The 13,433-nt window shown below is 35.9% G+C and overlaps 1 protein-coding gene across 10 annotated transcripts in view; it reads left to right on the plus strand.

Moving 5' to 3' along the window:
• Positions 1-1,334, plus strand: part of CFLAR (CASP8 and FADD like apoptosis regulator) — a 36,900-nt gene extending 35,566 nt beyond the window's left edge. For 9 of the 10 annotated variants that reach the window (XM_081050810.1, XM_081050802.1, XM_081050811.1 and 6 more), the window contains exon 11: positions 75-1,328. In XM_081050810.1, coding sequence (XP_080906936.1) covers positions 75-147 — 73 coding nt within the window. In that variant the 3' untranslated portion in view covers positions 148-1,328. Of the gene's footprint in view, positions 1-74 lie in introns of all 10 variants that reach the window. The other variant, XM_081050808.1, reaches the window with a different exon arrangement.
• The last annotated feature ends 12,099 nt before the right edge of the window (positions 1,335-13,433 follow it).

The following is a 13,433-nucleotide window of genomic DNA, read 5'->3' on the forward strand; positions in this document are numbered from 1 at the left end:
TGCCTGCCATGCGTGTAGAATAGGAGAGTTAAAGTACATGTGTATCACTGATTCAGGTCATCTCCTCTTCCCAGATTTGTGTCCTCCATACATGTGATCAGGATGCTGTCAGTGGCCTCATTCAAGTCACTGATAAAAGTCGATTGAAATAGATCCACGGGCAGTGCCATTAGGTGCAGTTTTGAGATTGGCCTGGAGCTTGGCACTGATATACAATCACTGGATACAGTCTGCCACATTTAGGATTATTTTTGGAATTGATTTCCGGCAACATTTTCCCATCTTGTGTCCAAGAGAGAGTTTTCCTATAAAACCACCACCTGGATAGATGGAACAGAATAAAGAGGCCAGAAATAAATCCATGCCTTTGTGGTCTTTTAATCTATGACAAAGAGAGCAAGAATTTACATGGGAGTAAAGACAATCTATTTAATAAATGGTGCTGAGAAAATTGGACAGATACGTGCAAAAACCAGAAAAAGAAACTGGACCACCTTCCTATGCCATATACAAGAATAAACTCAAAATGGATTCAAGACTTAAATGTAAGACCAGAAACCATAAAACTCCTAGAAGAAAATATAGGAAGTAAGCTTGAAGACATTACCCTTAGTAATATTTTTACTGATATATCCCCTTAGACAAGAAACAAAAGAAAAAATAAATAAATGGAACTACACTACATCTACATCAAGCTAGAAGTTTTATCACAGCAAAGGAAACCATCAACAAAACAAAAAGATATCCTGCTGAATGGGAAAAGATATTTGCCAATGATACATGTGATAAGAGGTTAACATTCAATATTTATAAAGAACTCGTGCAACTCAACCCCTCCCAAAAATCTGATTTAAAAATGGGCAGAGGACGTGAAGAGGCATTTCTCTAAAGAGGACATACAAATGGCCAATAGACATATGAAAAAGATGCTCAATGTCACTAGTCACTAGAGAAATGCAAATCAAAACCACAGTGAGATACCACCTCACTCCTGTCAGAATGGCTGTCATCAATAAATAACAAGTGCTGGCGAGGATGTGGAGAAAAAGGAACCCTCGTGCATTGTTGGTGGGATTGCAGATTGGTGCAGCCACTATGGAAAACAGTATGGAGGTGTCTCAAAACTCTGAAAATGGAACTACCTTATGACCCAGCAATTCCACTCTTAATCTATTCAGAGAAATAAAAAACTAATTCAAAAACATTTATGCACCCTTATGTTTATTGCAGCACTATACACAATAGCCAAGACATGGAAATAATCGAAATACCCATCGGTAGATGACTAGGTTAAGAAACTAGTACATTTATACAATGGAGAAATACGCAGCCATAAAGAAAAATGAAGTCTTACCATTTGCAACAATATGGATGGACCTAGAGAACATAATGCTAAATGAAATAAGTCAGACAGAGAAAGACAGATACCATATGACCTCACTTATATGTGGAATCTAAAGAAAAGCATAAATGAATGAACTAATCAGAAACAGTCTCAGAGACACAGAGGAAAAACTGAGTGTTGCTAGATGGGAGTGGGGGGTGTGGATAAGGGGGAAGGTGAGGGAACTGGAGAGCACAGTTGGTAACTACAAGATGCCACGGGGTTACGAAAGTCAATTTGGGGAATGTAATCAATAATGTCGTAAAGATTTTGTAGGGTATCCGGTGGACACTTGTCTCATTAGGGAGACCACCTCAGGGGTGATGTAGATGCCGGATCACTGCACTGGACACCTGAAGCTGAGGGTTTTACAATAATGAATGTCAATTACAAGTTTATATATATATATATATATATATATATAAATATATATGTATATACTTACAAGAAGCGGAGTACAGCATTAGGAATAGAGACAGTGGAAATGTAATGGCTGTGTGCGATGTCAGAGGGGTAGTGGATGGGGGGAGGGGGTTATCACTGTGTGAGGGATATAAACGATAAATGTCTAACTATTACATTGTTTTGTACACCTGAAACTAATTTTAAAAAACGTTAAAAAAAATAAAAAGTAAAAACATAAAAAAAAAACACATACACACAAAAACCTGGAAATGAATCTGTCTTATGACACAGCAATTCTACTCCTGGTTATCTAGCCAAAGAAATCCAAAACACTAAAAATATGTGCTCTCCAATGTTCACTGCAGCACTATTCACAATAGCCAAGCTATGGAAACAACTGAAATGTCCATTGGTAGACAATTGGATAAAGAAACTGGTACATTTATCCAATGGAATATTACTTGGTCGTGAAAAAGAATGAAATCTGTACCATTCGCAACAACGTGGACCTAGAGAATATGATGCTAAGTGAAATAAATCGGACTGAGAAGGACAAATACCGTATGATCTTTTATGTGGAATCTAAGGAACAGAATAAATGAGCAAACAAAACAAAAATAGACTCAGAGATACAGAGAAAAAAACTGATGGCTACTATTATAGATGGGAAGGGTTTGAGAGGTGGAAGAGAAAGTGAAGGGATTGGAAAGTACAAATTGATAGTCACAAAATAGTCACAGGAATGTGAAATACAGTATGAGAACATAATAATGTTGTAAAGATTATGTAGGGTGCCAGATGGGTACTAGACTTATTGGGGTGATCACTTCATAGACTTTGTAGATGCCTGACCACTGCATTACACACCTGACACACACACAGTGCCAAAAAAATGTATACACATTTTAAGAAAGGACAAAACAATTAAAATTGTAATACTCAGTATAGACTGATAACAAAAGATGAATACAAGTCACGTTTGACTTCTGCAATTACAAGAGGTGTTCAAAGTGGTTACCATCAGCTTCCAGACACTCCTGATTATGGCGAACTACTGCTTGAGCAAAGTGTCCACTTGTGTACATTTATTTATATTACTTTTTAGTTTTATATGTATGTTTATATACTATTAAAATAAACAAAAACTTAAAAATAACACTGTATTACATATTTGAAAGTTGCTAAGAGAATACATCATAAAACTTATCACAAGAAAAAAAATTCTGTAACTGTGGTGATGGATATTAACTAAAATATTGTAATTATTTTGTAATATGTTCAATAATGAATCATTACATTGTACACCTGAAACTAGTATATGTATGTTAACTATACCTCAGTTAAACAATTTTAAGAAAAAAACTTGATACATTTAACAAGTTTCTATGTGTAAATATTGATGGTAAACTTAGTCAAACATTCATTCAACTGAGACCACAAATCTATTGTATTAGTTTTTCTTAAATGTTTTAAACACATTTAAAAAATAGACAATATTACCATGATTACAAAACTGATCAGCATACTTCTTTACAAGAGTATTTGTGTCTCTTCTTAAGATCAAAGGAAAAATTTCCCAGAGCCCTCCTCCCCAAGTGTTCCCTTTTCTTACTTCTCATTGGCTAGAATCTCATCATGTCCTTTCTTAAACCAATCATTGGCAGAGGGAATGGGATTGCTGTGGTTGGTTTATACTAGCCCAGATTCAGTCCCCTGGGACTGGGAGGGGTTCAGCTCCTTGAGGCACAGGTCTCCAAACGCTGGGATTCTGTTAGTAAGGAAAAAGTGAGGCATGGAGCTTCCCTCTGGGATTGTCAACCATCATGTATGCCAAAAGAAAGAGAACATTTATGATTGAGGAAATTGAGGCACACAGCTTTTAAGTGACTTGTTCCCAAATCTCAAAGAAAGTCAGTGGTGGTCCCAGGTCTAGAATGTTTACAACCAGCTTTATGTTCTGGTGTTCTTTTGAAATTAGAACAAACATTGGAAACTTGTGGCATGCATTCTGGGGAAGGCATCATACTCCACTCTTACATGTCCAGGCCCATCCTCTCCCCAGAAAGGTGACCTGGCATGGTGAAAATACAGATCTTGACAAATCAGCATCTTTTCTTCCCTCCCTTTCCTTTCTAACCTCTTTTTAAACAATCACTTATTAAATTATAGTGTGTTTTCTGTTTCTTTTGTCACTTTTCTTTTTTTGCTTTGATTACCTTGTTTTTATTAACACCATCCATCCGTCAATCCCCAAAGCCAAAAAGAAGAATGCTAGGTGTTTGCTGGTGTGTTTTGCAAGGATCTTGGAGTGGAGTAAAGGAGGATTGTGATTCCAGGTCCAGGCTGAATAAAGGGAGGAATAAGGCCTTGCCTTCCTTTGCCTACTTCACAGAAATGTTCTGAGAATGAAATGAGGGAAGCTTTATGATCATACCCAATGAGAGTTTTTATGACTGCTTTGGTGATGCCATGCAAACATCATCATTATTATTATACCACGCTATGGAGGAGTGGTTTTGGAAAGACTAAATCAAACCTTAAAAAGTTGGTAGGATTTTGGCAGGCTGAGATGGAGAAGAGAAAATGTTGTGGGAGAGGTAACAAGCAAAGGAACAGGGGAAATGCAAGACAGAAACCTCGAGTGTAACTTTTAGCTGGAGGGGAAAGAATGTGAGCAACGGTGAAGGGAAAGCCAGAAGATGTGGTTATTTTGGGAAGAGCCTTAAAGGTCCCTATCTTTGCCTTCTAGTCAGTTCTCATGTAAATTATTTTGTGAGTTATTTTACTGTAATAGTGGAATCTATGATCCTTTCTTTGGCACTTTCGTACACAAGCATTTGGTTACTGTATGCTTATTTTTCACTGAGTATAATTTTTTAATGAAATACTTTAGACATACTAAAGAGAATGACATTTAGATAATAATATAATGAATAATTCATGTAACTACAACCCAGCTTAAATAAAATGTTCTTAAGTATGTATGAGGATTCTTAGTATATCACTTTAAGTAATGGACCTAAATATAAAAGGGATAAATGTACTAAAATACTTCAAACCTAATAACAGCCCACAACTGAGAATTAGCTATGTATTCAGTCATAGGGGCATGGCTATGATGAGATGTCCACTGGCTGGAATTTTATGTAGGTATTAATATTATATATACAAATAATAAGAGCTTACATTGAGCTGTTAGCTCATTTTACATGAATTATCTCTTTTAATCTTCAACTCTATGAGGTAGGTATTATTGTCCTCATTATTTTTTTCCTATTGTACAGAGAGGAAACATTAAGTAGCTGCATAATACTCCATTATATAGATACTCCATTGTATAGATACACCACAGAATCTTTATTCATTTACCTATTGAGGGACATCTGGGTTGCTTCCAAATTTTGACATTATGAAAAGCTGCTAAAAACATTTGTGTGTTGATTTTTATATAGAAATAAGTGTTCAATTCATTTGGCTAAATACAAAGGAAACCAATTATATGGTAGGCCTATGTTTAACTTGGAAAGAAAATACAAGGCCATATTCCCAAGTGGCAGTACTAGATTTTGCTCTGCATTTGGTAGTGCTAGTGTTTTGGATTTTAGCCTTTTCAGTAGATGGGAGTGGTATCATGTTGTTTTAATTTTTGATTATCTCATTACATACGATGATGAGCATATTTTCATATTCTTATTTGCAATATGTATATCTTTGTTGAGATGTCTGTTCAACTTTTTTGCTGGTTTTTAAATTGAATTGTTTATTTTCTTACTGTTGAGTTTTAAGAGTTCATTGTATATTTTGCATATAAGTTCTTTATCAAACACGTTTTACAAACATTTCATCCCCCTCTGTGGATTGATTGTCTTTTCATGCTAGTGTCTTTTACAGAGTAGAAGTTTTAATTTTAATGAAGTCCAACATCAATTATTTTCTTTCCTGGATTTTGTTTTAGATGTTGCATCTAAGAAATCATCGCAAAGCCCAAGGTCACCTCGGTTTTCTCCTATGTTATTTTCTAAAAGTTGTAGAGTTTTGCATTTTACATTTAAGTCCATGATCCATTTTGAGTTAATTTTTTTGTGTGAAAGGTTTAAGGTTTGTGTCTACATTATTAGTATTTTTTTGCATGTCCTATTTTTCTAGCACTCGGTTTTGAAAACACTATCTTTTCTCCATTGAGTTGTCTTTGTTCCTTTGCCAAAGATCAGTTGATTTTATTTCTATGAGTTTATTTCTGGGCCCTCTAGGTGTTCCACTGATTTCTGTTCTATTCTTTCACCAATACACCATTGTTTTGATCACTGTAGCTTTATATTAAGTCTTGATGTACCCAATTTTGGGAATACCAAGGAAAACAATTGTATGGCATGTTTAGAATTTTGAATAAACTCAATAGTATTATTTGTTTCATTTTATATAGAGCACATATCATTGTAACTTTTAAAAATAAAATAAAAATTACTTATTGTAAAAATGGTCTAGTCTCTTTAATATATATAAACAATATATTCATTTTATTTTAAACATAAATGGCATATTGTTTTAACACTGTTCTCTTTCTTTTCATTCATGTGGCCATTTTTATATCAATATGTCTGTATGCTATTTAAGTCATTCAGTTTTTCACTGTTTAAATGATGATACAAGAAACATCTTTTCTTCCTTATCTGGTAAGGACTTCCTGCTCCAGACCTAGGATTCCTATCCCTTTCTTAGTCCCTCTTCTGGCATAAATCAGTCCTCTTTCATGACTAAGCATTTTAACTGTCTTGCATCTTTAAGCTCTTCCTTTATCTTTTATCCTTCAGTCTAAAACCAAGCTCCAACCAAATAAAGTCCCTCTTTTTCAAACCACTGTCTTGTGTAAATTTTAGGCTGCTCTATACTTCCTCCATTCTGTCTTTCCCATTTACTCTATACTTCCCTGCTATCCGGATTTCACCTTTAATCATCCTACGAAATCTACAAAATCCGAGGTTGACATTGATCTTTGTTACCAAAACAGTGATCCTTGGATTCTATTGGGTCATTGTCACTTTCCTACTTCTCCAAGGTATTTCACTATATAATTTCTATCAAGGATTTCTCTGGCAAGTCTTGGTATCTTTCCCCTCTTGATCCTTAAAGGTGGATATTTCCAAGAATCACTCCTTTGTTTTCTATTTTTTGTTGTTGATAACTTTGTAGATTAAATTAATACTCTTATGTCACTAACAAGATGGATATTTCCAGACCAGCCTCTTGTCTTAAAGTTCAAATTTCACCCTGCAACTTCCTGGCAGATGCTTCCACTTGATTTTCCCTCTGGCACCTCAGACTCGATATACTCCAAACATAAAAAACAAAACACCTCTATTTCAAATTTCTTCTGCCTGTGTCTCCAATTTAAGTTAATAGGACCTCAGAACATCATTCTCACTATAGCCTACCTTCTCCAGTATCTCTATATCCAGCTATTTTCTAAATCAAGTTGGTTCTATATCTGTAATCTCTTTTCTACCTATCTCCGTCAGTACACTTCCCTGCCTTCATTACTTCTCCACTGAAATATATACCACCTCTTCATTATCCATTCATCCATTGATGGGCACTTAGGTTATTCCCATATCTTGGCTATTGTAAATAATGCTGTAACGAGCATAGGGGGCCTCTTCATTGAACTATGACAATAGTTTCTCACTGATTCTGCCATAACCTCTCAATCCTGTGATTTCATACATGGCAACCCAAAGAATCTCTCTAAATGCAGCTTTGTCACCTCCATCCTTAGAAACCTTCAAGATTCTTCAGTGCATACACAATAAAATTGCGGCTGGTAGGTGGGGTGAGGGATGGAGTGGAGGAGTGAGGAGATCTGCTGGTTTAAGTACAGAAGTCCAAAGTCCTGAGAACCGGAGCTCCAATGTCTGAAGGCAGGAGAAGATGAACATTTCAGTTGAAGAAGAGAGAGAAAGAAGTTGCCCTTCCTTCTTTTTTGTTGGACCCTTCATGAATTAGATGTTGCCCACCTACATTGGCGAGAGCAGATTTTCTTTACTCAGTCTACTGATTCAAATGCTAAATCTCTTCCAAAGCACTCTCACAGACAGAAATAATGTTTACTGGCTCTCTGGGTATCCCTTAGCCAATAAATGGACACATAAAATTAGCTATCACAAGGGTATGATGTGATTGTGACATATCCTTGATCTCCCTTTCTTTTTTCATTCAGATATAATTCACATATCACAAAATCCATCCTTTTAACGTGTACAATTCAGTGGTTTTCAGTGTATTTAAACTTGTGCAATCATCACCATAATCTAATTTCAGGACATTTTCATCTACCTAAAAAGAAATCCCATACCTATTAGCTATCATTCCCTATTCCTGCCCTCCCCCGTCCCTTAACAACCACTAATCCACTATCAGTCTCTACGTATTTGCCTATTCTGAATGTTTCCTATAAACCATACGACACATGGCATTATGTGTCTCATTTCTTCCACTTAGCATAATGTTTTCATACATGTTGTGGAACATATCAGTACTTTATTTCATTTTATGGTTGAATAATATTCCAGTGTATAGATATACTATTTTGTTTATTGATGGAAATTTGAATTGTTGCTATCTTTTTGGACATCATGAATGATGCTGCTATGAGTATTTATATATTAGTTTTTGTGTGGACATATATTTTCAATTGTCTTGGGTATATGCATAGGAGTAGAATTGCTGTCATATAGTAATTCTATGTTTAACTTTTTGAGAAACTGTCAAACTGTTTTCCTAAGTGGCTGTACTACTTGACATTCCCACCATCAGTGTGTGAGGGTTCCAATTTCTCCACATTCTTGCCAACACTTGTTATTGTTTGTCTTTTTTTTTTCTTATAACTGTCCTACTGAGTGGTATCTTATTGTGGTTTTGATTTGCATTTCCCTAATGACTAAAGATATTGATATCGAGAATTTTTTTTCATGTAAATATTGGCCATATGTGTATCTTCCTTGTAGAAACAGCTATTCAAATACTTTACCATTTTTTTGTTGATTGCCTTTTTATTGTTCAGTTGTAAGTATTCTTTATATAGTCTGGATACTAGTCTCTTTTTTTCCCACATGTACGAATGTGTTTTTATTAGCAATACATATTGAAACATTTAAGGATTTAATGTCATATTATCTGAATTATCTTAAAATACTTCCCCCAAAACTGACCTAAATGTAGCAAATATTGATAATTGTTAAGTCCAGTTAATAGTTAAATCAGATTCATTTTCTTCTCTGTTGATTTAAATGATTTTTTAATAATACAAATGGTTAAAATATTTTAATTAAATAATAATAATTAAAATGCCCACTGGTTCCTTTCTCCTTTCACATTCCCAGGTCTCAGGTCCTTAGCCTCCTTTTCTGTCTGCTGTTCGCACCTTCCTGGCTGCTCCACCTCTTTTCCCCTTGCCACATCAGCCTGTGCAACCTAAAGACATGCTAAAGACATGCCACCTCTTGCCATACATCTCAAGGTTTGATGGTTTAGAGGAGGGAAGTAAAAGTCTGAGGCTTCACCTACAATGCCTGTTTAGAATCAGTTTATGGGTGATGGTAGCAGAATCTGGGGGAGACACTGTCCCCCATACTGAAGCCACCTGTGTCTCAGTCATTCAACACTATCACACCGTGGGGGCTAACCCAGAGAAGGAAATGACTGAGGGAAAATTAAGGGATCTCCCCTGGGGCAGGCTTCTGAGGCTGAGGAGGGAGGCAGTAGGCTGGAGAACTTCCTGCCTCCCGATTTCTGTAATTACTTATTCCCTACCATTCCCTGCTTCCCCCCACCCACCCCAAACAAAAGCCAATCTCTGCTATACTCTTTCATTCAGTGTTAACATGATCTGTGCAAGATAGGGCATTAGACAGTGGGGAGATGAGATGAATGAATCATGGAGGAGGCAGACTCAAACACAGCTAATTATAATGAATTATAATATCCTGTCTTATATACAGTGAAAGAGATACATACACAAGTGATCCCTTTTAAAGAGACCTCATGCCCAGTTTTCTCTCCAACAAACTTCTCTTCCTCTTTAGACTCCCAGCACCCTCCCTCACAGTAGTAATCAGTCATCAAATCCCATCAATCTTATTCCACAAAGGTCTTTCAGATTCATCCCCTCCTCTCTCTCCATATCCCTTGTCACTGCCTTCAGCATAAGCCATCATTGCTTACTTGGATACTAGTCTCTTATCAGATATAAGATTTGCAAATATTTTCTTCCATTCTGTGGGTTATCATTTCACTTTCTTGATAGTGTCCTTTTCAGCATAAAATTTTTGTAGTTTGGTAAAGTCCAATAGATCTTTTTCTTTTGTTGCTTATGCTTTTTCTTATATGTAAGAAATTAGTGCCTAATGCAAGGTCATGAAGAGTTACATGTATGTTTTCTGTAAGAGTTTTATGAGATTAGTTCTTACATTTAGGTCTCTGATCCATTTTGAGTTATTTTTTGCATATGGTGTGAGGTATGGGTCCAACTTCATTCTTTTGCATGTGGATATCCTGCACTATTTGTTGAAAAGACAATTCTTTCTCCCACTAAATTGTCTTGTTACCCTTGTTGAAAATCAACTGACTATAAATGTAAGGGTTTATTTCTGCACTCTCAATTCAATTCCATTGATCTATCAGTCTATGCTTATGCCAGTACCACACTGTCTTGATTATTGTAACTTTGTAGTAAGTTTTGAAATTGGGAAATGTGAGTCTTCCAACTTTGTTTTTCTTTTCCAAGATTATTTTGGTTATTTTGAGTCCCTTACATTTCTATGACTTTTTTTTTTAATTAAAGTTTATTAAATTAAAGACAATTGTTAGTAAAGTTACATAGATTTCAGGTGTACAATTCTGTATTACATCATCTATAAATCACATTGTGTGTTTACCACCCAGAGTTAGTTCTCCTTCCGTCACCATATATTTGACATTTCTATGACTTTTAGAATCAATTTCTGTAAAGAGGGCAGTTAGAATTTTGATAGTGATTGCACTGAATATATAGATCAATTTGGGGTGTTTTTTCATCTCCACTAAATTCCTTTTCTACATACATTAACATCAGTGACATTTCTTGTCACTGCTCATTATTGTAGCTTTTTGTAGAATGGCTGTGTCACATGCTGCCATTTTAAAAAATTATTAAATCAAAGGCTAAAACAGCTATCTCTCTATTTTTTTGGTCTTAGAAACAACAAGCTATCTTCTAAATGAAAAACCTTTCTGTCTCTATCTTTTGGTTCTTTTAAAATCAGCATTCAAAATATTTTACTCCTTTATCCACCTAGTTTCCTATTCGATCTAATGCTAGCTTGTGGAACTCTTTTAGGAAATAGCCCCATCTTGTGAGGTTTTGTTATTCCAGAATTACCTAGCTCTTGCCCCAAGCCCACTTAAACAAGAAGGTGGGATGGAAAGCCTTCAGGTTCATAATCTGGGGAAGGGTGAATTTAAAGATCAGAGTGCTAATTATACATTTGGGTTCATCCTAAAGAAATAATTATAAATTTGTGCAAAGATTTATTGCTAAGAATCTTCAATGCAACATTGTTTATAATAGCAAAAAATTAAAAACAAATTAAATGTCTAATAATCAGAAATTGGTTAGATAAATATGGTACATCCATGGAAGGGAATATCATCTAGCCACTAAACATCATTTTTCATAGTGATATAAAAAAAATATATGTGTTAAGTGGAAAAAGCAAATTGTACAGCATAATTCAATTTTTGGAAAACAATATACACAGAGAAAAATGAAAGGACATACATTAAAATTTTAACAGTAGTTATAGATGATAAATGACTGCATTTCTATATTTTCTATATTTTCTACATTAAATATTAGAAGTTCTCCCTGTCCCCCCCCCTCCTCCTCCTCCTTCTCTTCTTCCTCCTTTTACTTCTTTTATAAACCACTTTTGTAATAATAGACATGTTGAAATAGATCAGTCTGTAGTATAGTGAATACAAAATGGGTTGCTTCTCATTTGTCTAGCTACAGTCTCTTGACAGTTCACTATTTGGAGACCTCAAGGGTCAACTTTAGTTCAAGCAGTTAGTTTATCATGTTGGATTCGGTATTTGGAAATCTCTGCTGGGATCCTTACCAGAAAAAGTCTTCCCTTCAGAATTTAGCTTTACCATGCTTCTGTATACCCAGAATAAAACTGGTTTTGGGAAGGTCTGGAGTATGTGGATAGAGGGATAGAGTGAAAGAGAAAGGGGGTCCTGGAAGTTGGGGATGGGATGGCTAATCAAAAGAACTTGCTACCACAGGAAGAGGAGGGGAAGCTTCAGGGCACCGAGCTCTTCTTCAGTTAGTATACCCAGCACCCCTCTCACTTGTATCCATCCTGTAATTCAGAAGTTTTTTTTACTCCCTTTATAGACTTTGAGGATGGGGAACTTGGACCAAAGCCCGGATATTAAGAAAAGCCAACTATTGCTACCAGCATCCCCTCCCAAGGCAGAAACAGTCTGGTATTTCCCCTTTGTCACCAGGGCAGTAGTTGACTTTCACCACTATAAAAGGCTATAAAGATTTTGATTGGCTCTTCTTGTGGGTGCAGTGGGGAAAGAGGCTGTAAGAAATGTTTATTCTTTGTACTACCATCAACTCACCATCAGCATGCTCTCAGTAATTGTATTCTATATGAGAGGAAATATGAAATGCTGAATACAAATGACACAGCACACAATCTCACCTCTGTAACTTGGTTCAAGTGTTTCCCTTGCACACTCGGGGTACCAGGATAAAAGTTTAAGTTCACTTCAGGTGTCTCTATTCTACCTCTACCTTCCAGGCTTAGCTCAGATACTCCAAGGCATCCCCATCTCTGGATTCATACCTTGCTCCTTGGGTCTCTTGTGGCACTTAGGCGGAGCCCCATTGCGGCATCACCCTGCCCAATAATTACATATGTTTTGTAATGTGTCATCTGGAGTCACAGGCAGCTGTAAGTAGCCTTGGGATCAAAAGCATGGGATTTGGAATCAGAGACCTAGGTTTGAATCCTGACTTCCTATCTCTTCCTTTGGGATGATGACAAGGTACTTTGCCTCTCTGAGTTTTGATTTCCTCATCTATCGCATGTGGATAATAGTGCCGACTTCAGACAGTTCATGGGAAAACAAGGGGTCAAGAAATGGTCGTAGTCATAGTTATTATGGAAGGCACACACTGAGTTTTATCCACTTTTGTTTTCTAATTGTGCCCAATTCAGTGCTTTACACATAGGAAGAGCTTAAATATTTAATATTATGGAAAAAATGGAAAAACCTAATACACATTATGAACAGGGTGAGAAGTGATAGTTTCACCAAACTGCTAAAATGGCCTAAGGAAATGAAATATTTATAATTGAACATCTGAATAGAAGACCAAGACTGAGGGCTTATCTGTCTTTATCTTTAAAAAAAAAACACGTGTTAAAATATATATAACATAAAATTTACCATTTTAACCATTTTTAAGTGTACAATTCAGTGGCATTACGTATATTTATGCTGTTGTGCAACCACCTCACCACTAGGGCTTGTCTTTATTAAACACAGTTCTCTAACTGATACCTAGGATATGGGTGCACTTTAATACATTTGT

The sequence above is a fragment of the Rhinolophus hipposideros genome (genome assembly GCF_964194185.1).
Source record: "Rhinolophus hipposideros genome assembly, chromosome: 6".
Classification (NCBI taxonomy): domain Eukaryota; kingdom Metazoa; phylum Chordata; class Mammalia; order Chiroptera; family Rhinolophidae; genus Rhinolophus; species Rhinolophus hipposideros.